This window comes from Pongo abelii, chromosome 6, assembly GCF_028885655.2.
Source record: "Pongo abelii isolate AG06213 chromosome 6, NHGRI_mPonAbe1-v2.0_pri, whole genome shotgun sequence".
Classification (NCBI taxonomy): Eukaryota; Metazoa; Chordata; class Mammalia; order Primates; family Hominidae; genus Pongo; species Pongo abelii.
In genome coordinates this window covers 13,450,841-13,475,488 of record NC_071991.2, presented here as the reverse complement: position 1 = coordinate 13,475,488, position 24,648 = coordinate 13,450,841, and the positions used below count along the sequence as shown (strand labels likewise).

Below are 24,648 nucleotides of genomic sequence, written 5' to 3'. Positions count from 1 at the left end.
TCACGTCTGGAATCTTAGCGCTTTGGGAGACCGAGGCGGGAGGATTGCTTGAATTGCTTGAGCCCTGAGAGTTTGAGACCAGCCTGAGCAACATAGTAAGACCCTTGTCTCTATTTTTTTTTTTTTTTTTTTTTTTGAGTTGGAGTCTAGCTCTGTCGCCCAGGCTGGAATGCAGTGGCCTGATCTCGGCTCACTGCAAGCTCCGCCTCCCGGGTTCATGCCATTCTCCTGCCTCAGCCTCCCGAGTAGCTGGGACTACAGGTGCCCGCCACCACGCCCTGCTAATTTTTTTTTTTGTATTTTTAGTAGAGACAGGGTTTCACCGTGTTAGCCATGTTGGGCTCGCTCTCCTGACCTTGTGAGCCGCCCGCCTCGGCCTCCCAAAGTGCTGGGATTACAGGCCTGAGCCAATGCGTCCGGTCGCCTTGTCTCTATTTTTTAAATATTTTAATTAAAATAAAAATCTATCCATATATATATATTTTTTTGCATATGGCTGCTTAAACGTGTTACTTCAGAGATTGTACCCTCTGAAAAGTGAATAGCACATAAATGCTCATTTTGAGGAATTACAAAGTGAACCCTAGGGTTACCACCTCCCAGGTTGACACACAATGTCACTGCTCCATTCTTTCCACTTAAACCTTCCCCCGCAACCCCCCCCAGGTCCTGATTTTTATGATAATTATGTCCTGTTTGTGTCTATTATTTTGTTAACACAGTATCCCTAAACAATACAGTGTGGGTTTTTGTTTGGTTTTTTTTTGTTTTTTTCAGACATAGTCTCACTCTGTCATCCAGGCTGGAGTGCAGTGGCGTGACCTCGGCTCCCTGCAACCTCTGCCTCCCGGGTTCAAGCAGTTCTCCCGCCTCAGCCTCCTGAGTAGCTGAGATTACAGGTGCCGTCCACTGCACCCGGCTTAATGTTTTTATTTTTAGTAGAGACGGGGTTTCACCATGTTGGCCAGGCTGGTCTCAAACTCCTGACCTCAAGCGATCTGCCGGCCTGGACCTCCCAAAGTGCTGGGATTACAAATATGAGCCACTGGTGCCCAGCCCTGGCTTCTTTTTTGTAGACATTATTTTAGAAGTCATTTTATTGTGAGTAACAACAGAGGTATTCATTTTCTCTGTAGTATGCTGTTCCATTGCATAACTCTCCCGCATATATTTATCCATCCTACTTGCTCAGGGACACTGGATTGTTTTCCATTTTAACCTGCTATGAACAATTCTGCAGTGAATATTCTTTTTTTTTTTTTTTGGAGACGGAGTCTCGCTCTGTTGCCCAGTTTGGAGTACAGTGGCGCGATCTCGGCTCACTGCAACCTCCACTTCCTGGGTTCACGCCATTCTCCTGCCTCAGCCTCCTGAGTAGCTGGGACTGCAGGTACCCGCCACCATGCCCGGCTAACTTTTTGTATTTGTGGTAGAGATGGGGTTTCACTGTGTCAGTCAGGATGGTCTCGATCCCCTAACCTCGTGATCCGCCCACCTCGGCCTCCCAAAGTGCTGGGATTACAGGCGTGAGCCACCGTGCCCGGTCTCTGCAGTGAATACTCTTATACAGAGGAGCAGGCATGGGGTATGTACTAACGAATGGGACTGCTGGCTCAGTGGCTCGCCTGGCTTTCCACTCTAGTAAATTGTTTTCCAAGGTTGTTAGACTGGTTGGTGCACTCTCTTCCCACTCCCCAGCGAGGTAGAATTCCTGATGTTTGCATCCTGCCTAAAGCTGGTGGGTGTAGCCTGGTATCCTAGGGTAGTGTTAGTTTGGATTTCTCCAGACTTCTCTAAGTTGAGGACCTTTTCGTATTCACTGGCCGCTGTGATTGCTCTTTTGTAATGTACCTGCTCAAGTCTTTCACTCTTTTCTCATTGCAGACGTACATCCTGGGTTTCCAGCAGGAGAAACAGGCTTGTCGATTCTGACACAAGATGGGTGAATCGGTAACTTTTCTGGTCTATTTTCCCACTGCTTGTTATCCTTCTGTTTTCTTTAATGGCTTTCTGCCTGGATCCAGAGGGATGGACTTTCTTTTGAAACCCAGTAACACCACTGTTATTTCAGTCCAGAGCTAAGACAGAAATAGCAGACATGGTTCAATGGTCCCTGCACCTAGAGAGTGCCGTGGAAACAGGGCCCAGTCACCCTCCAACTGCACAGTCCCATGAAACCAGAAAGACAACCCAGGTTGGAGGATGTCACCTTTCATTTAAGACCAAGTTTTGCAGGGTCTTTTTAATTCGTTTTTAAGTGTGCTGCCTAACTTCCTTTGGGCTTTTACTTGTGAACTTATAACTTAGAGGACACGTAATCTCACTCTTCTAGCAATTTCTCTGGGAGATGATAACAATGTGGACAGATGAATAATTAGCAATAAAACATCTTGGCCAGGCATGGTGGCTCCCGTCTGTAATCCCAGCACTTTGGGAGACCAAGGCAGGAGGACCACTTGAACCTAGGAGTTCAAAACCAATCTGGGCAACATGGTGAAACCCCATTTTTACAAAAAGTACAAAACTTAGCCAGGTGTTGTAGCATGTGCCTGTAGTCCCAGCTATTCAGGAGGCTGAGGTGGGAGCATCACTTGAGCCCCGAAGGTCAGGGCTGCATTGAGCTGTGATTGTGCCACTGCACTCCAGCATGGGCAACAGAGTGAAACCCTGTCTCAAAAAAAAAAAAAAAAAAGGCAATCAGGCATCTCCAGGGTAAATGAGAGCAACATGAAGAATAAGCTGCTTATAAATACATATAAATTAAAACAAATTGACAAAAACAATACACCACATCATAATCTAATCTCAGCAAGGAAAACAACAGGCCAACATTAGAAGGCACCAATGACATAAAACAGATCTTGAACATTTTGGTATTACTCAGATCATGAAGGACTAGCTCAAGTTGCACTCAGGCTTAAAAATCACAAGCCACATTACACATACAGTACTTCAGACATTCTTTATTCCTGACTGAGTTGTTTTTGTTTTTGAGACGGAGTCTCGCTCTGTCGACCAGGCTGGAGTGCAGTGTCATGATCTCGGCTCACTGCAGCCGCCTTCTCCCGGGTTCAAGCAATTCTCCTGCCTCAGCCTCCCCAGTAGCTGGGATTACAGGTGCCCACCACCACGGCCAGCCAATTTTTTGTATTTAATAGAGACGGGGTTTCACCATGTTGGCCAGGCTGGTCTCGAACTCCTGACCTCAAGTCATCTGCCCGCCTTGGCCTCCCAAAGTGCTGAGATTACAGGCGTGACCCACTGCGCCTGGCCCTTACTGAGCTTTGAATCCAGTAGGTGCATTTTTGGCCCTATTGGAGCGGACAACCTGCTGCCATTTGTGGAAAATAGCAAGCTTGTACACAAACACTGTACAAATACAGGCTGGTTAAGAGAGGTTGGAAATATGACTCAGGACTAATCATTAAGTAACAGAATATTACACAGGTTGTAGCCTTCCCTGTCACATACCTTGCTTTCAAATTTATTTTCAGTCAGCACCTAATTTTTTTTTTTTTTTTTTTTTTTTTTTTTGAGATGGAGTCACCCTGTCGTTCAGGCTAGAGTACAGTGGTGCGATCTCGGCTCACTGCACCCTCCGCCTCCTGGGTCCAAGTGATTCTCCTGCCTCAGCCTCCTAAGTAGCTGGGATTACAGGTGCCCACCACCAAGCCCAGCTAATTTTTGTGTTTCAATAGAGATGGAGCTTCATCGTGTTGTCGTCTCGAACTCCTGACCTCAAGTGGTCCACCCGCCTTGCCCTTCCAAAGTGTTGGGATTACAGGTGTGAGCCACCGTGCCCAGCCAGCACCCAATAATTTAATTGGTATACTGAACCCTGTTCCACCCGGAAGTCAGTGGACTTCACATTTCTCTGCTATTTGATTTCAAATAAGAGCAACAGACTAGGAGAGGTGAGAAAGTGCTGATTAAGCCTGGGGGTAAACAGGAGTTAAGCAAACAAGAGAAGAGGGAAGAGTGATTCGGATAGAGGGAACAGCACATGTGAAGATCCTGTGTTTGGAGCCAGCGTGGTGTTTTAGGAACTCCTAGGACAGTGTAGCTAGAGTACAGAGCAAAGGAGGAAATTGGGTGAGGTAATGTACCTGGGGGCCAAATGATACAAGATGTCTGTGAAGCCATGTTAAATGTTTGACGTTTTATCCTAAGCACCTAGGAGGTTAGCAAGGGGGAGACAGTGACAATATCTGATTTTATTTTTTTGAGATGGAGTCTCGCTCTTGTCGCCCAGGCTGGAGTGCAGTGGCATGATCTCTGCTCACTGCAACCTCCGCCTCCCAAGTTCAAGCGATTCTCCTGGCTCAGCCTCCCGAGTAGCTGGGATTATAGGCACTCACACCACACGTGGATAATTTTTGTACTTTTAGTAGAGATGGGGTTTCACCATGTTGGCCAGGCTGGTCTCAAACTCCTGACCTCAAGTGATTCACCTCCCTGGGCCTCCCAAAGTGCTGGGATTACAGGCGTGAGCCACTGCGCCCGGCCTTGTTTTAAGCATTTGGGGCTCAATTGCAGGGACCTATTGGACTATGGGGAAAATGAGATGGTTCTACTCCTATATTTTAAAGTCGTCTTTTTCCTTTCGGTTTCTTTAGTTTGTAGTTAAGGCTTTGCAGACTTGCATCCCATAATGTCTTCTTTTATTTTTTTTTTAATTTTTATTTTTTTGAGACAGAGTCTTACTCTGTCACCCAGGCTGGAGTACAGTGGTGCGATCATAGCTCACTGCAGCCTTGAACTCCTGGACTCAAGCAGTCCTTCCACCTCAGCCTCCTGAATAGCTGAATACAGGCCTGCGCTACCACACCTGGCTAATTATTATTTTTTTTTGTAGAAATGGGGTCTTGCTGTATAGCCCAGGCTGGTCTTGAACTCCTGGGCTCAAGCCATCCTCCTGCCCTGGCCTCCCAAAATGCTGGGATTATAGGCATGAGCCACGGTGCCCAGCCTTTGTCTTAGTTTTTGGTCCCCCTCACCTGATCCCAGAGTTCTGGAACCATCCCCTTGGAAAGAAAGGGACTGGTCAGGGCTGGGGATGGAGAAGTGCTGTGGTAGGAGCCCTTTCTTCTCTTTCTTTCCCCAGCTCGATCACCATACCTACCCTGCAGTCCTCGTCTTCCTGGCCCCATAGCTCCTCCTCTCCAAGCATGTCTTCCCCACTGCAGAGAGCTGCGGGAGATACCAAGAGGGCCTTGTCTGCATCTTCTAGTTCCTCTGCCGGTCTACCCTTCGATGACAGGGACTCAAACCATACCTCAGAGGGGTAAGTAGATGTTGCATTGTACGGCCACTTCCTGTGTCCCTGGCAGCCTTCCCCCTCTCGTTTTCCCACATTGATGATAATATGCGTGGGACTGTGTGAAAACACCAGAAGTGCTGTACTCGTTCAGCACAGTGACACCCTCCCTCCAGCTCCAGGTGTTTTTTTTTTGGCGGTCCTAGATGTTGTAGACATCAAAATAGTAGTACATCCTGTTTTTTGGTTGTTTGTTTGTTTTTTTGAGATGGAGTCTCACCCTGTCGCCCAGGCTGGAGTGCAGTGGCGTGATCTTGGCTCACTGCAACCTCCGCCTTCCGGGTTCAAGCACATCCTGTTTTGAATCCATCATCCATCGTGTCTAAACCTCTCTTAAACACATTTCTGTGTTCAGCATGTACAACCCCTGGTGGGGGCTGGGAGGTGGCAGACGGGGGAGTAAAGAGTTCTTTATTTGTTGCCTGGTAAATTGTATATACTTTTTAGCTGGTATCCCCTAGTTTTCCTACTTGGGGATTTTGTAAACAGGTCTGTGTATCCTTATTTATTACCACATATGAGTTTATTGTGTGTAGGTTATAATAATATATCTTGGTTTTTTATCTTTCCAGAAGGAAAAAAGCTAATGTCATACAGATCTGCTTTGTCCCCTGGCTGTTTTAATTGGCTTTCTCTGAATCATTTCTGTTTCTGTCAGTGCTGCTGTGGGGGACCTGATTATATCAATGTTATAAACTTGAATTGATAAGACATGTGGTTGATGTTTCACGGGGGTGAAATTTAACTCTAGGTCCATATTTCTCTCCCGTTTATGGATGAGTGATGGATGACTTCCTGAGCCATGATTATTTTTCTCTACAAAGAGCAGTGATCTCTCTACCCGCTAAGTGAGTAGCATTTGATTCTCTTCTTCAGAGAGAATACTGGGAAGGGTTGTCCTTCCCCTGCCTCATTTCCTCATTCTTCGTCTCCATTGCTTTCATGTGAAAGTTTTCCTTTAAGACCTTGTCCCAGCCGCTTGTGGTGGCTCACGCCTGTAATCCCAACACTTTGGGAGGCTGAGGCGGGTGGATCACCTGAGGTCAGGAGTTTGAGACCAGCCTGGCCAACACAGTGGAACACCTGTAATCCCAGCTACTCAGGAGACTGAGGCAGGAGAATCACTTGAACCTGGGAGGCAGAGGTTGTAGTGAGCCGAGATCACACCATTGCTCTCCAGCCTGGGTGATGAGAGCGAAACTCTGTCTCAAAAAAAAAAAGACTTTGTCCCAACTTCCTACTAAAACTAAACTCATTTTTTCTTAAAATCTGAATATGTTTTTCTCATGGAGATGGGGTGCGATGAGAGAATAGGGAGGGAATAGGGTGGTTATATGTAAAGAGAACGGTACTTTCTCACAGGAATACTGACTCTTTGTTAGCTGATGAAGGCAGTGACTTTGAAGATAGCTTCAATCGCAATGTGAAGAAGAAAGCAAAAGGACCACCGAAAACAACGCCGGTGAGTCAGCCAGTTTTCTTTTGTTTTTGAGTCTTGTGGGGGAAGCAGCCCAGCTACTTAAGAGGCTGAGGCAGGACAGTGGCGTGAACCCCGGGGGCGGAGCTTGTAGTGAGCTGAGATCGCGCCACTGCACTCCAGCCTGGGTGACAGAGCGAGACTCTGTCTCAAAAAAAAAAAAGAAAAAAAGAAAACTTAAAAGAGGTTCAGGTGATATGGTTCATAAAACGACAAGATTTACAAAGTATTAAGGGACGGAAATCGGAAGAAGATAAATTTTGAAGAGAAAAGGACTTTAGGATATAGAGATACAGGAAGGGGACTCAAGGACTTTTTTTTTAAGGGAAAAAAGTTAATAAACTTCATAACAGTATAAAAATCAATTATTTCAGGACTGAGTCTAACTCAGACTCTGCTGTGGAATTGGCAGCATAAGCCTACTTGTGTGATAATGATGAGACCAAGTGTTAATGTCACTGTTATCGTTTTTTCATATTTCTGATCTTTTTATACATATTAGGTGGCAAACATCCAAAGAAAGGTCCCGAGTGGCACATCGTCATAGCCAGAAACAGTCAGAGCCACCAGCCAATGATCTTTTCAATGCTGTGAAAGCCACCAAAAGTGACATGAAGGTAAAGCAGTGTCTTACCTCTGTTGATACCATCTCACTTTGGTAAGGTGGTAAGGACAAGTGTCTACAAACTTGATTTGATGTGAACATTTTAGTGAGTGTAACATATCAAGAAAGATAAGATTATGGGGTGAATCCTTGGAGTGATAGAAGGGTAACCTCGAATGAGAGAGCATGTTCTTTTTTTTTTTTTTTTTGAGCCAGAGTCGCTTTCTTCGCCCAGGCTGGAGTGCAGTGGTACAGTCTTAGCTCACTGCAGCCTCTGCCTCCTGGGTTCAAGCGATTCTCGTGCCTCAGCCTCCCAAGTAGCTGGGATTACAGGCACGTGCCACCACGCCCAGCTAATTTTTGTATTTTTAGTAGAGATGGGCTTTCGCTGGTCTCCAACTTCTGACCTCAGGTGATCTGCCCGCCTCGGCCTCCCAAAGTGCTGGGATTATAGGTGTGAGCCACTGCACCTGGCTTCGAGAGAGCGTGTTCTTTTCTTAAAGCGTGTTCTTTTCTTAAAGGTATCACAGGAGTGATTATGCCTTTATTGATTGATGGAGCAGGTGAGGAGAGGCATTGCATGACATGAGAAGGAAGCTTGGATTTGGGTGTGAGCTTGTTCACCCATGTTATTTTTTAGCTCCATCTTGACAATTGTACTTAATGATTTTTTCCCTTTGTTTCTTGTTTTTATAATTTTATTGAAGTTTTAATACCCAAAAGTGTACAAAGCTTCTATGTAGTTTAAAAAATAAAAATGATTACCCAGATCTCTAGCTCCAGCTCAAGAAGTGAAACATGAATAGTGCTGTAGAGATCCTTTGTGTACCTTCTTTCTACCCTACCTCACAGTCCCCTTATTGCCCACAGGTAAACACTAGGGTGAATTTTGTGTTAATCTTTGTCATCTTTCATTACAGTGTTACCACGATGAATGTGTTCTTCAATTATGTAAATGAATCCATTATTCAGGCTTCTGTGGTTTAATTATTTCAGTTAACATTGTTTGAGATTTATCCACATTAATGTGTAATTTTATAGTTTCTGGGAAAATATTTAAAATTTTCAAACATACAGAATTTTGCTAGTTATATTTTCGTTATTTGATTTCTAACTTTGTTGTGTTGTATTCAGGGAATGTGGTGTTTGAAATTTATGTAGGGTCTGGGCACAGTGGCTCACACCTTTGATCCCAGCACTTGGGGAGGCTGAGGCAGGCAGATCACTTGAGGCCAGGAGTTCGAGACCAGCCTGGCCAACATGGTGAAACCCCATGTCTACTAAAAATACAAAAATTAGCTGCATGTGGTGGCGTTTGTCTGTAATCCCAGCCACTTGGGAGGCTGAGGTGTGAGAATTGCTTGAACCCGGGAGGCGGAGGTTGCAGTGAGCTGAGATTGTGCCATGGCACTCTAGCCTGGGTGACAGAGTGAGACTCTGTCTGAAAAAAAAAAAAAGAAAGAAATTTATGGAGACTTAGCCTTATGGCCTAGTATTGAGTTGGTACATTCGTTTTATCTTTTCTGTTTCTTTTTCTCCCTTTGCTTGCTTTCCTTTGGATTTCTTGTCTTCTACAAGGACCTGAGCACATTTTAATTCCAGTTGTCTTTTCCACCTTACATGCAGTTGTACAGTGTGTTAGTTTTTTTTTTTTTTTGAGACGGAGTCTTACTCTGTCACCCAGGCTGGAGTGCAGTGACACAATCTTGGCTCACTGCAACCTCTGCCTCCCGGGTTCACGTGATTCTCCTGCCTCAGCCTCCCGAGTAGCTTGGATTACAGGTGCACGCCACTACACCCAACTAATTTTTGTATTTTTAGCAGAGACGGGGTTTCACCATTTTGGCCAGGATGGTCTTGATCTCTTGACCTCATGATCCGCCCTCCTCGGCCTTCCAAAGTGCTGGGATTACAGGTGCGAGCCACCGTGCCCGGCCTTTTATTTCTTTTTTTGAGCCCATTCTCTCCCTCTTTTAGTTTTAAAATTTTATTAAACATAGTCATTTTATAATCTATGGTAGATGATTATCTAAAGTCTTTGTGAATATAATTCTGCCAGTGCCTTGTTTCTTTATATGTTTTACTAGGTTTACTGTGAGCCACTCATTTTCCCTGGAGTTCTTATGTGCTGGAATTCTTTGGGGCCTAGGTGAAAGGTGGGTTTTTTTTTTTTTTGAGACGGAGTCTCGCTCTGTCACCCAGGCTGGAGTGCAGTGGCGTGATCTCTGCTCACTGCAAGCTCCGCCTCCTGGGTTCAGGCCATTCTCCTGTCTCAGCCTCCCGAATAGCTGGGACTACAGGCGCCTGCAACCACGCCGGCTAAATTTTTGTATTTTTAGTAGAGACGGGGTTTCACCATGTTAGCCAGGATGGTCTCGATCTCCTGACCTCGTGATCCGCCCACCTCGGCCTCCCAAAGTGCTGGGATTGCAGGTGTGAATCACCGCGCCCGGCCCCAAAGGTGGGTTTTTAAGAGAGGAACCTGCTGTTGCTTTGACAGTTGCCTGGGGACACTCCAGAATCACTTTTTTTTTTTTTTTTTTTTTTTGAGACAGGGTCTCATTCTTTCTAGGCTGGAGTGCAGTGGTGCTCTCACGGCTCCCTGCTGGTTTGACCTCCCTCAGTGGCGAGGGGGTGACCCTCCCACCTCAGCCTCTCGCATAGCTGGGACTATAGGCATGTGCCACCATGCCTAATTATTCTGTTTCTGGTAGAGCAGCCTGGGCAACATGAGTTTCACTTTACTTGGGTTACTGCTCCCAGCCTGAATCACTTTTAATTATCTGAATGATTATTCTGGGCTGGGTGTGGTGGCTTGTGCCTATAATCCCAGCACTTTGGGAGGCTAAGGTGGGCCTCACTTGAGGTCAGGAGTTCGAGACCAGCCTGGCCAATATGGTGAAACCCTGTCTCTACTAAAAATACAAAAATTAGCCATTAGCCAGGCGCGGTGGCGCACACCTGTAATCCCAGCTACTCGGGAGGCTGAAGCAGGAGAATGCTTGAACCTGGGAGGTGGAGGTTGTAGTGAGCTGAGATCTCGCCAATGCGCTTCAGCTTGGGCTACAGAATGAGACTTTCTCAAAAAAAAAAAAAACAAAAGGAAAAGATAAAAAAGATTATTCTGATAATGTATGTGGTGTGAATCTTGACTGCAAATCCAGATCTGAGGGCTCACTATGGTTGTGGATTCTCAAGGAGGAGTTATTTTTTTTTCCCTCCACTGCACCCTCAGGTCATAACAAGCTGGTTTTCTTGCTGTCGCCGTCTGCCCTGTAGGTTTAGTGTTCAATCTCACTTCCTTGAGGATGTGACTCTTTGCAGGACCCAGCTTTATTTAGGTGCCTCCTCTTGGACTACTCGTCTTGGAAGAAGCTTAGACTCTACCTCCTGTGCTCTGCACTCCATGCAGCCATCTGGATACAAAGTCAGGGTCCCCAGGGATTCATGAAACCTTTAGGGCAAAAGTCAGTTTGCTTACCTCCCAGGGTTGCTACTTATACCTCATTTTTGGCCTATATGAAATTTTACCTTTCATTCTAGTTCACCAGTACATTGTGAAAGATGTTTTAAATGTTTTACAGAAGTTTAGATGGTTCAACTGGGAAGATCATATAGGATTTCTGTTCTGTCATATTGCCAGAAGTAGAAGTCATCTACATTTTTTTTCCTAGTCTTTGGTAGATGAGTGGCTGGATAGCTACAAGCAAGACCAGGATGCAGGATTTCTGGAGCTTGTTAACTTTTTCATCTGATCTTGTGGATGTAAAGGTGAGGAAACTGCTCCCCCTTTCTAATTCCCAGCCTTTTGTTCCTATGTTATGAAATTCTTTCTCCATTTAGATAAGTAGGATTAGACATTTCCTAAATAAAGGAAGATAGTAAAGCATTGGAAAAATTTTACTTATTTAGGCCGGGCACTGTGACTCACACCTGTAATCCCAGCACTTTGGGAAGCTGAGGCAGGTGGATCACTTGAGGTCAGGAGTTGAAGACTAGCCTGGGCAACATGGTGAAACCCCTACTAAAATACAAAAAATTATCTGGGTATGGTGGCTCATGCCTGTAGAATTGCTTGAACCCAGGAGGTGGAGGTTATAGTGAGCCGGGATAGCGCCACTGCACTCCAACCAGGGCGACAGAGCCAGACTGTCTTCAAAAAAACAAAAAAACAAAAAAAACCGAAAAGTTTCACTTCTTTAACTAAATTTTTTGTTGATAAATACGGGAAGTGATCCAGTAGGTAACCATGTTGGTTTAGAGGCAAGACACTTTGGGGAAAAAGAAGTAATCATGCTTATGTTATGGCACAGATTTGAAGACACCCTTTAGTCTTTCTAGATGGAATAATCTGTTATTTTCTTACTCTATATTTCTCAGCTACTTTGCCCATATTTGTCCTCTGTAGCTGTGGTACCCCCAGAACTCTTACTGCCATGGCTTAATTTATTAAGATGGTCTCAGTCAGGTTGTATTATATAAGAAATCAGCGTCTGGCTTAGTTTTATTACTCTCTTTTGTTTTGTTTTGTTTTGTTTTGTTTTTGTTTTTGAGACAGAGTCTCACTCTATTGTCCAGGCTGGAGTACAGTGGCACGATCTGGGCTCACTGCAACCTCTACATCCTGGGTTTAAGTGATTCTCGTGCCTCAGCCTCCAAAGTGACTGAGATTACAAGCATGTGCCACCATATGTGGCGAAAATTTTTTTTTTTTTTCTTTGAGATGGAGTCTGGCTCTGTTGCCCAGGCTGGAGTCCAGTGGCACAATCTTGGCTCGCCGCAACATCCGCATCCCAGGTCCAAGTGATTCTTCTGCCTCAGCCTCCTGAGTAGCTGGGACTACAGATGCGCGCACCAACATGCCTAGCTAATTTTTGTATTTTTAGTAGAGACAGGGTTTCACCATATTGGCCAGGCTGGTCTTGAACTCCTGACCTCGTGATCCGCCCATCTCACCCTCCCAAAGTGCTGGGATTACAGGCGTGAGCCACTGCGCCCGGCCTATGTGGCTAATTTTTGTATTTTTAGTAGAGATGGGGTTTCGCCAGGCTGGTCTTGTACTCCTGACCTCAGGTGATTCACCTGCCTCGGCCTCCCAAGTGTTGGGATTACAGGCGTGAGCCATTGCGCCTGGCCTTTTTTTGTTGTTGTTGTTGTTGTTGTTTTGTTGTTCTTGTTGTTTATTTTTGGGCACAGTTTTTCACTGCTTGATTCCTTTTTTTTTTTTTTAAACATATCCTGCCTCAGGTTTATTTGTACAAATAGTGCAGGGGACACCAGTCCTTCTGTCCTCATGTTGGCAGACAGAGATCTCTACTCTGAAGCCTTTGTATAGGCCTGGGCACCTTTGGGAGCCTGAGCCGGAACTGAAGCTGGAGCTGCAGCCTGGGCCTTCATTTGATCCTTGGCCTTTGGCTGGCACGGCCTGAGCCCCTTGGCATTGTGGGCACAAGCATGCTTCTCAAGCTTGGGGCGGGCAGCGTAGGCAAGTGGGCTTAACCTCCTTGGGCTTTACGAGGGGCTCGATGGCCTCGGCATGTACACCCATGGCCCTGGCATTGTTGCCCTGCATCTTCTTTTTTTTTTTTTTTTTTTTTTTTTTTTGAGACAGAGTCTCACTTGTTGCCCAGGCTGGAGTGCAGTAGTGTGATCTCAGCTCAGTGCAACCTCCGCCTCCCGGGTTCAAGCAATTCTCCTGCCTCAGCCTCCCGAGTAGCTGGGATTACAGGCACCTGCCACTACGCCCAGCTCATTTTTTCCATTTTTAGTAGAGAACTGGGTTTCATCATGTTGGCCAGGCTGGTCTCGAATTCCTGACCTTGTGATTCGCCTGCCTTGGCCTCCCAAAGTGCTGGGATTACAGGCGTGACCGACTGTGCCCGGCCATCCTGCATCTTCTTTAGGCCCTTCTTGTGCTTCTTGGCAAAGCACATACTCCTCAGGAACTTGGGGTCCATCCCCTTAAGAGATTTGTATCTTCGTGATTAGGGTTTCTTGATGCCATTTCTGTGTAATTTTCAGCCTGGTTGTGTGAGGTGTGGTTCTTGGATTTGGCCATGTCTGCACCATAACCTGTGGCTCCCTTCCTTTGGGTTTTTAGAGAGATTGCCGTATAGCAGATACACAGTTGGATGCTGGCAGACTGTTGACCAGGGGGTCTTCTGATTCCTCACCTAAGCTCTTTGCAGAATGTTTCCTTGCTCATCTTCAGGTATATCTGTAAATGATCACAGCATCCTGTTATTTTCCTTGTAAGCACCTCATATCCTTCATTCTTTAGGCACTGTGAGCCCTGAGGTGTTCAAGAAGATGTCCAACTCAGAGATCATCCAGCACCTGACACAGCGTTTAATGAGGTGGAAGAAGACGACCAGGATCTTCTTACCCCTCTTATTTCAAAACACAATGTCTATTATCCCCTTCTTTTTGATTCTGTGAAATAAGGTAGCTTTTAGAAGGTGGAGTTCAGTCTCTTGGGGGTAAAAAGAGATCTGAATATGCCTCTCAAACTGGGGAGACTACCAGGAAATGAAGTATATCAGAGATATTTTTACTAGACTGTTGGGTTTTGACATCCAAGCCCCTATGACTTCATGGACCTGGTCATAACTTTCCCATCCTTTTCATACATCCTTTTGTAGGACTCGGGGGACTATCCTCTGACAGCTCCAAGTCCATCCTGGAAGAAGTTCCAGGGCAGCTTCTGTGAGTTTGTGGGGACATTGGTCTGTCGGTGCCAGTACAGCCTCCTCCATGCTGGCTGCCCTGTGGACAGCCTCATCTCCCTGCTCACTGGCCTCTCAGACTCACAAGTCCGCGCCTTCCGTCACACTAGCACCCTGGCTGGTGAGCATTCATTTTCACTCTGGACATTCTCCTGGGGGTTTGTAGGACTTTCCTCTGTTCTCTGATTCAGGGTCTTCTTTCCTACCTGCATCTTGGCTCTTCACTTCAAAGCCATGCCTCTTTTATCCTAAACTTCAATCCAGTTTCTCACTAGTGGAGTTTTGAGAAGGGGTAGATGACAGCAACAATTTCCAGGCTTAATATTTTTGTCAGAGCTCACCACTAGGGGTATGCTGATGGTTAAAAGAAGACCACAAGAGTTAGAGGGAGACAGTCCACTCCAGGAGAGGGAGTCTTAGGATTTTAGGGTCACCCAGCTCTGGCTTCTCATTTTCATTGCCCTTCTTTCCTTCTATTTTTTTCCTTCTACTCATCCTCTCTCCTCTGACCTAAATAATGATTTCTTCATCTCTTTTTCCTTACTCAAAGCTGTGAAACTGATGACCTCCCTGGTAAGGGTTGCCCTCCAGCTGAGTCTGCACCAAGATAACAATGAGCATCAGTATGAGGCTGAAAGAAACAAGGGGCCAGGGCAGAGGGCACCTGAGTGGCTGGAGAGCCTGTTGGAGAAACACAGAGGTAAGGAGTGTTCCCTGCTTCTTCCTTCCCTTTTTCCCAACTTGCACCCACTTCTGCCACAGACCCCCTTATCAGGCCCTGGGTAGTCTTTCAAGATCATGAATAATGGAGTCTGGCAATAGTTTCATAGACCCATCCTGTAAGGGGTTGTTGCATGCTCATCTTGTTTCTGGGTTGTGGCTCAATAAATAATGTGTAATTTAGAGTTCTCTCGAATTCCACTTTTGCTCAGGTTTTCTTTGTCAGCACCCATTGTCAGAAGTGTTTAAGTGCTATACCTGCCTGTCATACAAGGAATTAAGTTTTGACCTACTTGTCAAGTGTGCAGTGTGCGCGTGACTGCAGGAGTACTAAAAGCCAACTGTTGACAAGGGAGGCCAAATTTTCCAGGAATGGAAAGAGCACAGGCCTTCCAGTGAACTGCTGGCTTTAAATTCTGTTCCATTTAGTCACTAGCTCCATGGCCTTATGTAACCTCTCTTCAGTTTTCTTTTCTTTAGAAAAAGGGATAATCTCACCTTTTTGTGAAGAATAAATGAGATGATGAGTAAATTGACCACTGGAAGGCATAAGCCGTAGCAAAATCTTTGACACTGATGAAATCTTTAATCAGCTGGGTCTGTCGTAAGAGTAACACTACTGATGTTTTCTCCTCACTTTCTGTTAGTGTCTAAGACCCCTCCTATGAGGTTGGCAGCACTCAGCATGACTGACCATATCATTTGGCTGTTTCTCTAGCCCTCACAAAAGATCTCTTCCATTCTAAATCACTAGAGAAGGAAACTTTTACTTCCCTCATTCTCTTTTGTTATTTTTCATTGTCAGGTTGATCTTAAAAGCTTATGTGTATTAATCTATCCTGGAGTTTAAATTATGTACACTGGCACGAATCTCTTTTTCTTTTTCCTTTTTTTTTTTTTTTGGCTTCTCTGGGCTCTTGCTTAGTCAATTATCATTATAATTCCCCCATTTTATCCTTAATTTCTTCCTCCCCACTGTTTTCTTCTCTCCACTTATAAATGTGTGTAGGCTCTTGAATCTTTATTTCACTCTGCTCCTCTGTGAGTTACTCTTTTTTCCATCCTTCCTTTTAGGGTAGTATTTCCTTACTTCCTTAATGTCCAACTAACTGAATCCTTTTTGCTACCTAGCTTATTTCCCCATTTTTCTTTGAAACTGTTCTTTCCAAACCAATGACTTCCTAATTCGTAAAGCCAGTAGCCTTTTCTCAGTCTCCCTTTCCCATATATTTTACATATTTGCCTCGCCTGTTTTTGCCATGTTACTGTAAATTATGGAAATATAGGTACTTCAGCCGTAAAGACTCAAGTATGTCCTGTCGAAAATGATATGTTGTTCTTACGTAATTGAAGAGGTGGGGTCTGTTGTCTTAAAGGATGTTCCCTTTCTCCTTATAATTCTGGTTCTTTGGTATCTATTGTTCATGTGATCCAGGATTTTTCAACAATGGCACTATGGACACTGGGGGCCTGTCCTGCTATGGTAGGATGTTTAGCAGCATCTCTGGCCTTTATCTACTAGATAGATGCCGGTAGTACCCTGCTCCCCCACCAAGTTGTGGCAGCCAAAAAAATGTTTAGACGCTGCTAAATCTCCCCTGGGGAACAAACTTAGCCTCAGTCGAGAACCACTGATCTAGTTCCTTCTCATTTTTGCTAGTTCCACTTCTATTAAATAAACTGCACTTACTAAAAATTTGTTTTCCAAATTGTTAGAAACATATACGGGCATCACACCTGGAAGATCTTGCAGGTTCAATTCTAGAGCACCACAGTAAACTGAATATTGAAGTACAGTGAGTCACACAGTCAAAAAATCAAAATTTTTATTTCTCTGCATGTGAAAGTTATGTTTACACTGTAGTCTGTTAAGTGTGCAAGACTATTGTCTAAAAAACAGTGTATGTACCTTAATTTAAAAATATTGTATTGCTAAAAAATGCTAATGGCAATCTGAACCTTCAGCGAGTTCTATCTTTTTGTTGGTGGAGGGTCTTGCTTCCATGTTGATGGCTGCTGACTAGTCAGGGTAGTGGTTGCTGAAGGTTAGGGTGGCTGGAGCAATTTCTTAAAGTAAGACAACAGTGAAGTTTGCTGCATCTGTTGACTCTTCCTTTTACAAAAGATTTCTCGGTATCATGAAATGCTGTTTGATGACATTTTACCCACAGTAGAAATTCTTTCAAAACAAGAGTCAGTTCTCTCAAGTCCTGGTGCTGCTTTATCAGCTGAGTTTAGGTCATAGTCTGAATTATTTGTTGTCATTTCAACAATATTCACAACCTCTTCACCAGGAATAGATTGCATTTGAGGAAACCACTTTCCTTGCTCATCCATAAGAAGCAATTCCTTATCTGTTCAAGGTCATGAAATTGCAGCAATTCAGCCACATCTTCAGTCTCTACTTCTAGTTCTCTTGCTATTTCCACCGCATCTGTAGTTACTTTCTCTACTGAAGTCTTAAACCTCTCAAAGTCATCCGTGAGGGTTAGCATCAACTTAAGTCTTGTTAATGTTGATATTTCGACCTCCTCCCATGAAACACAAATGTTCATTGTGGCATTTAAAATGGTGAATCCCGGCCAGGCACAGTGGCTCACACCTGTAATCTCAGCACTTTGGGAGGCCGAGGCAGGTGGATCAGGTGAGGTCAGGAGTTTGAGACCAGCCTGGCCAACGTGGCAAAAACCCATCTCTACTAAAAATACAAAAATTAGCTGGGTGTGGTGGTGCATGCTTGTAATCCCAGCTACTTGGGAGGCTGAAGCAGGAGAATTGCTTGAACCCAGGAGGCAGAGATTGCAGTGAGCCGAGATCGCACCACTGCAGTGTAGCCTGCGCTACGGAGTAAGACTCTTGTCTCAAAAATAAATGAAATGAAATGAAATAATGAAATGAATGAAAGAAATGGAATAACTGAAATGAAAGGAAATGAAATGAAATAAATGAAATGGTGAATCCTTCCCAATTGGGGGATTGGGTTTTTCTGGATTTTGTTTTTTGTGTTGAAGACAGGGTCTCGTTCTTTTGCCTAGACTGGAATGCACTGGTGCAGTCATGGCTCACTTCAGCCTCAACCTCCTGTGCTCAAGTGATGTTCCTGCCTTATCCTCCCAAGCATCTGGGACTACAGATTGCATATCACACCTGGCTAGTTTTTGTTTTGTTTCTGTAGAGACGGGGTCTCACTGTGTTGCTCAGGCTAGTCTTGAACTCCTGGGCTTAATCAGTCCTCCCACCTCAGCCTCCCAAAAAGTTGGGGTTGTAGGCATGAGCCACCATGCCTAACCCCAGGATGTTTTAAATGAACTTTGCCCAAATCATCAGAGAAATCACTGTGGCAGCTATAGCCTTATGAGATGTATTTCTGAAATAATAAGACTTGAAAGTTGAAATTACTTCTTGTTCCATGGGCTGCAAAATGGATGTTGTGTTAGTGGGCATGAAAAAAGCAATATGGATTTCCTTGTACATCCTCACCAGAGCTCTTGGGCGACCAGGTGCATTGTCACTGAGCAGTAATATTTTGAAAGGAATCTTGTTTTCTGAGCAGTAGGTCTCACCCATGTGCTTGAAATATTCAGGAAACCATGCTGTGAGCAGATGTGATATCAGTTAGGCTTTGCTGTTTCATTTATAGAGCATAGGCAGAGTAGATTTAGCATAATTCTTATGAGCCTTAGGATTTTTAAAATGGTAAATGAGTATTGGCTTCAACGTAAAGTCACCAACTGCATTAGCCCCTAACAAGGAGTCAGGCTGTCCTTTGATGCTTTGAAGCCAGGCATTGACTTCTCCTCAATAGCTGTGAAAGTCCTAGATGGCGTTTTCCAATATAAGGCAGTTTAGGCCACATTGAAAATTCATAGTTTAGTGTAGCCACCTTCATCAATGATCTTAGCTAGATTTTCTTGATAACTTGTTGCTTCTCTATCAGTACTTGCTGCTTCACCTTGTACTTTTATGTTATGGAGAGAGCTTCTTTCCTTAAACCTCATGAACTAACTTCTAGCTTCAAACTTTTCTTCTGTGGCTTCCTTACTTTGCCCAGCCTTCATAGAATGGAAGACAGCTAGGACATTGATCTGGATTGGGCTTTGGCTGAAGGGAATGTTGTGGCTGGTTTGATCTTCTGCTCCGACTACTAAAACTGTCTCTGTATCAGCAATAAGACTGTTTAACTTTCTTACCCTTTGTGTGTTCACTGGAGTAGTGTTTTTACTTTCTTTCAAGAATTGTTCTTTTGCATTCACAACTTGGCTGTTTGGCACAAGAGGCCTAGCTATTGATTGGCCTGTCTTGGCTTTCGACTAAGCTTAATTATTTCTTTTTTTTTTTTTTCTTTTTGAGACAGAGTCTTGCTTTGTTGCCCAGGCTAGAGTGCAATGGCGTGATCTCGGCTCACTGCGACCTCTGCCTCCCGGGTTCAAGCGATTCTCCTGCCTCAGCCTCCTGAGTAGCTCGGATTATAGGCGCCCGCCACTGCGCCTGGCTGATTTTCTATTTTTAGTAGAGACGGGGTTTCGCCATGTTGGCCAGGCTGGTCTCGAACTGACCTCAAGTGCCCACCTCGGCCACCCAAAGTGCTGGGATTATAGGTGTGAGCCACCACACCTGGCCTCTAAGCTTAATCATTTCTAGCTTTTGATTTAAAATGAGAAACATGTGACTGTTCCTTTCATTTGGATACTTAAGAGGGTTATTAATTGACCTAATTACAATATTTTTGTGTCTCAAGGAATGAATAGGGAGGCCTGAGGAGAGAGACAGAGAGACAGGGAAACTCTTGTTGGTAGAGTAGTCAGAACACAGACAACATTTGTTAAGTTTGCCAGCTTATATGGGCACGGCTCGCGGTACCCCAAAACAGTTATAGTAGTAACATCAGGCTGGGTGTGATGGCCCATGCCTGTAATCCCAGCACTTTGGGAGGCCAAGGCGGGTGGAGCCCTTTGAGGTCAGGACTTCAAGACCAGGCTGGGCAACATGGCAAAACCTCTTCTCTACAAAAAAAATCCAAAAATTACCTGGGCATGGTGATGCACGCCTGTAGTTGCAGCTACTTGGGAGGCTGAGGTGGGGGGATCACTTGAGCCCAGGAGGTTGAGGCTGCAGTGAGCCATGTTTGCACCATTGCATTCCAGCCTGGGTGACAGAGTGAGAACCTGCCTCTGACAAAAAAAAAGTTATTTTTCTCCACTAAGACTTGGAATGGTTTGTTGGGTAGCAATGGATATAGCCGACACATCCCCACAGCCCTCACCTTTTCTCACTATGTGGGTGTACCCAGTCTCTGGCTTCTAATGTCAAGGGCCTCCAGCTTGACACTTCCAGCTCAGAGTATGTTCTTAAGGCCCTGCCTCACTTATAGAACTTCCTAGTGGTTAGCTATGATGCATGGCAAACACACCTGGAAACAGTAACATCAGCATACCTTGAAAATGACCCCATGGTCTAAGAAGAGTATGTGTTGAAAGTTCTAAGCTAAGGAATCCAGGAGTGGCCAACCCGGAGATTCATTTCTTATCTATGAGGAACATCTGAACCCCTGGACCATCTTGGGGATGATGGCCTTTGTTTGGGGTTCAGTGAAGGTTGCCAGAGGGAAGGTGCTAGGGGCAGGGTGCTAAGTGGAAATGGTCTATGAACTGCATGCTTTTTTTTTTTTTTTTTGAGACAGAATCTTGCTCTGTCGCCCAGGCTGGAGTGCAGTGGCACAATCTTGGCTCACTGCAAGCTCTGCCTCCCGGGTTCATGCCATTCTCCTGCCTCAGCCTCTGGAGTAGCTGGGACTACAGGCACCCGCCACGACGCCTGGCTAATTTTTTGTATTTTTAGTAGAGACGGGGTTTCACCGTGTTAGCCAGGATGATCTCGATCTGACCTTGCGATCCGTGCACCTTGGCCTCCCAAAGTGCTAGGATTACAGGTGTGAGCCACCGCGCCCTGCCCAACTGCATGCTTATTGTAAGCAGGTGTGGTTCTCCTGTTCCGCCTGCCATGTCTGGACTACCCTCTAAGTCCCCTGAATAAACCCTATGTCTTGCCTGCTGGCCAGGCATGATGGCTCATGCCTGTAATCCAAGCACTTTGGGAGGCCAAGACAGGCAGATCACTTGAGGTCAGGAGCTTGAGAACAGTCTGGCCAACATGGTGAAAACTCCATCTCTACTAAAAATACAAAAAAAAAAAAAAAATTAGCTGGGTGTTGTGGCATGCACCTGTAATCCTAGCTACTTAGGGGGGCTGAGGCAGAAGAATCTCTTGAAGCGGGAAAGCAGAGGTTGCAGTGAGCTGAGATCACGGCATTGCACCCCAGCCTCAGCAGCTAGACTCTGTCTCAGAAGACAAACAAAAACAGGGCAGGCACAGTGGCTCATGCCTGTAATCACAGCACTTCGGGAGGCAGAGGCAGGTGGATCGATCACCTGAGGTCAGAAGTTTGAGACCAGCCTGGTCAACGTGGTGAAACCCTGTCTGTACTAAAAATACAAAGATTAGCAGGGCATGGTGGTGAGCGACTGTAATCTCAGCTACTTGGGAGGCTGAGGCAGAAGAATTGCTTGAACCCGGGAGTCAGAGGCTGCAGTGAGCTGAGATTGCACCACTGACTCCAGCCTGGGCAGTAGAGTGAGACTCCATCTCAAAAAAACAAAACAAACACAACAGAAACGAGAAAACAAAACCCGGCCAGGTGCAGTGGCTCACGCCTGTAATCCCAGCACTTTGGAAGGCCGAGGTGGGTGGATCATGAGGTCAGGAGTTTGAGACCAGCCTGATCAACATGGTGAAACCCTAGCTCTACTAAAAATAAAAAAATTAGCTGGGCATGGTGGCAGGCGCCTGTAATCCCAGCTACTCAGGAAGCTGAGGCAGGAGAATCGCTTGAACCTGGGAGGCAGAGCTTGCAGTGAGCTGAGATTGCACCACTGCACTCCAGCCTGGGCGACGGAGCAAGACTCCGTTTCAAAAAAAAAAAGAAGAACAGAATGTTGTAGGCATTTTAAAAATACATTTTATTTATTTTAATATGTATTCATTTATTTTTGAGATGAAGTCTGGCTGTCTTGCCCAGGTTGGAGTGCAGTGGTGAGATCTCGGCTCACTGCAACCTCTGCTTCCTGGTCTCAAAGCACCGTCCAACTTCAGCCTCCTGAGTAGCTGGGACTACAGGTGCCTGCCACCATGCCTGGCTAACTTCTGTATTTTTTGTAGAGATGAGGTTTCGCAGTGTTGCCTAGGCTGCTCTCCAACTCCTGGGCTCAAATGATTCTCCTGCCTTGGCCTCCCCAAATGCTGGGATTACCGGCTTACCCAGCACACCTGGCCTCTGGGCAGATTTTTATGTTTTTATTTTTAATTTTTATTTTTTTGGTATCTAAAATACCAAAATACCACTCTGTCACCCAGGCTGGAGTGCAGTGGCACGATCTTGGCTCACTGCAACCTCCGCCTCTTCGTTTCAAGCAATTCTCCTGCCTCAGCCTCCCAATTACAGATACATGCCACTGTACCTGGATAATTTTGTATTTTTAAGAGAGATGGAGTTTCACCATGTTGGCCAGGCTGGTCTCAAACTCTTGACCTCAAGTGATCTGCCTGCCTCGGCCTCCCAAATTGCAGGGTTTACAGGCGTGAGCCACTGTGCTCGGCCTAGGATTTCTTTGTCTTCTTCCAGTAAGTGTTAGTTCAAGTTCTCCTCTCCCCACTGTTGTTTCTTATCAAGGCCCTCACCAATCTTCTAAAAACCATATTATAGATCTAAAATTGCTTTTCAATTCTGGGATTCAAAAAGGACTGGAGGCTGGGCGAGGTGGCTCACTCTGGTAATCCCAGCAATTTGGGAGGCTGAGGCAGGAGGAGGGCTGGAAGTCAGGTGTTCAAGACCAGCCTGAGCAACATAGCAAGATCCTTGTCTCTACATCTCTACAAACAAAAAATTTGCTGGGTGTGGTGACATTCACATGTAGTTTCAGCTACGCAGGAGGCTGAGGCAGGAGGATTGTTTGAGCCCAGGAGTTCAAGGATGCAGTGAGCTATGATTGCACCACTGCACTCTAGCCTGGGTGACAGAGTCAGACTCTGTCTCTTAAAAAAAAAGAGGAGGCACGGGTGGGCACGGTGCTCACGCCTGTAATCCCAGCTCTTTGGGAGGCCGAGGTGGGCGGATCACTTGAGCTCAGGAGTTTGAGACCAGCCTGGCCAACATGGTGAAACCCCGTCTCTACTAAAAATACAAAAATTAGCTGGGGGTGGTGGCACAAGTCTATAATCCCAGCTACTCGGGAGGCTGAGGCAGGAGAATTGCTTGAACCTGGGAGGCAGAGGTTGCAGTGAACTGAGATTGTGCCATTGCACTCTGCACTCCAGCCTGGGTGGCAGAGTGAGACTCCATCTCAAAAAAAAAGAAGGGGAGATTGAGACATTCAGATAGAGACACCAGGGGTGTGTGCACAGGGGAAAGACCATGTGAGAAGCCAGCAAGAAGGCGGCCATCTGCAAGCCAAGGAGAGAGGCTTCAGGAGAAACCACCCCTGCCAACATCTTGATCTTGGACTTCCAGCCTCCAGAGCTGTGAGAAAAGAAATTTCTGTTGTTTAAGCTACCTGGTCTGTGGTATTTTGTTATAGCAGCCTGAGCAAACTAATACAGCATCTCAAAGATGCCTGTAACCCAACTCCATTCCCACCCTAAGTCAGAGTGTTTAGCAGAGGGTTAGTAGTTGCCTTCAGAGCATGAAGGGCTCTTCCTGACTCTTAACTGTGAGGAATGCTTTGGGTTAAAAGATTGTACTTTTCTGAGTTCAGCTGAAAGGTGGAGGGCTCAGTGAAGTGGCTCACATCTGTAATTCCAACACTTTGGGAGGCCGAGGTGGGAGCATCACTTGAGCCCAGGAGGTTGAGAGCAGCTTAAGCAACATAGTAAGACCCTGTTTCAAAACACACACATGCACGCACGCACGCACGCACGCGTGCGCAGGTGTGGGGGCATGTGCCTGCAGTTCCAGCTACTTGGGAGGCTGAGGTGGGTGGATTGCTTGAGGCAAGGAGTTTGAGACAAGCCTGGTCAACATAGTGACACCCCATCATCCCCCAAAATCATTTTTCTTTGTTTTGAGACACAGTCTCACTCTATTGCCCAGGCTGCAGTGCAGTGGTGTGATCTCACCTCCCTGCAACCTCCGCCTTCACGGACGGTGAATGTCAGTAAACATTCGGCAGAAAAGCTCTGCCAAATTGAGTGCTCTGATGTGACTTTTTTGTCAAGTCAGTGTTCCTGGGATCTCTTGTACATGATAATCTCACTCTTGTACATGATAATCTCACTCCTGTAACGTTTCCTAGTTTCTGCTTGCCCTAGTTTTCTTTCCCATCCTGATCCCTCTCCCACCAGACTGGACTCTGAAATGGGCATGTACAGAGAAGAGGAGACCCCAACATGCTTCAGGCTTTGAGTGGAGAGGACACAGCCTCTGCTGGGACAGGGAACAGAGGGATGCGGAGACCCCGAAGATGCTTTTGGACAATGGTCTGAGGTTGAGACAGTGGCAGGAGATACCATTCATTCACTCAGGATCTCCAGAACAAGAGATCAGCCTGGCAGTTACATGTGTTTTTCTTCAAACTGGTTGCCAGGTTGGAATGACCGATGACATCAGAGATTCCGACCTTCCTGATTGGAAGAACCGGACTCTGTCGGCGCCTGGAAGTTCAGGTGGACAACAGCATCTTCTCAGAGCTGTTTTCCACTCCTGACTTCTCCAAGCCTCGAGAATTGATAACACACTCTTTTGGATCCTAGCAGT

At 45.7% G+C, this 24,648-nt stretch overlaps 1 protein-coding gene across 2 annotated transcripts in view; it reads left to right on the top strand.

Annotated features, from left to right (window-relative positions):
• LOC129060605 (putative STAG3-like protein 4) overlaps nucleotides 1-24,646 on the top strand; it is a 26,289-nt gene extending 1,643 nt beyond the window's left edge. Inside the window, exons 2-10 of one of the 2 annotated variants that reach the window (XM_054560367.2) lie at nucleotides 1,885-1,950; nucleotides 5,105-5,284; nucleotides 6,680-6,779; nucleotides 7,297-7,411; nucleotides 11,073-11,169; nucleotides 14,040-14,244; nucleotides 14,674-14,823; nucleotides 24,237-24,378; nucleotides 24,479-24,557. In XM_054560367.2, coding sequence (XP_054416342.1) covers nucleotides 11,083-11,169; nucleotides 14,040-14,244; nucleotides 14,674-14,823; nucleotides 24,237-24,378; nucleotides 24,479-24,488 — 594 coding nt within the window. In that variant the 5' untranslated portion in view covers nucleotides 1,885-1,950; nucleotides 5,105-5,284; nucleotides 6,680-6,779; nucleotides 7,297-7,411; nucleotides 11,073-11,082 and the 3' untranslated portion in view covers nucleotides 24,489-24,557. Of the gene's footprint in view, nucleotides 1-1,884; nucleotides 1,951-5,104; nucleotides 5,285-6,679; nucleotides 6,780-7,296; nucleotides 7,412-11,072; nucleotides 11,170-14,039; nucleotides 14,245-14,673; nucleotides 14,824-24,236 lie in introns of both variants that reach the window. The other variant, XM_054560366.2, reaches the window with a different exon arrangement.
• Nucleotides 24,647-24,648: the final 2 nt, after the last annotated feature.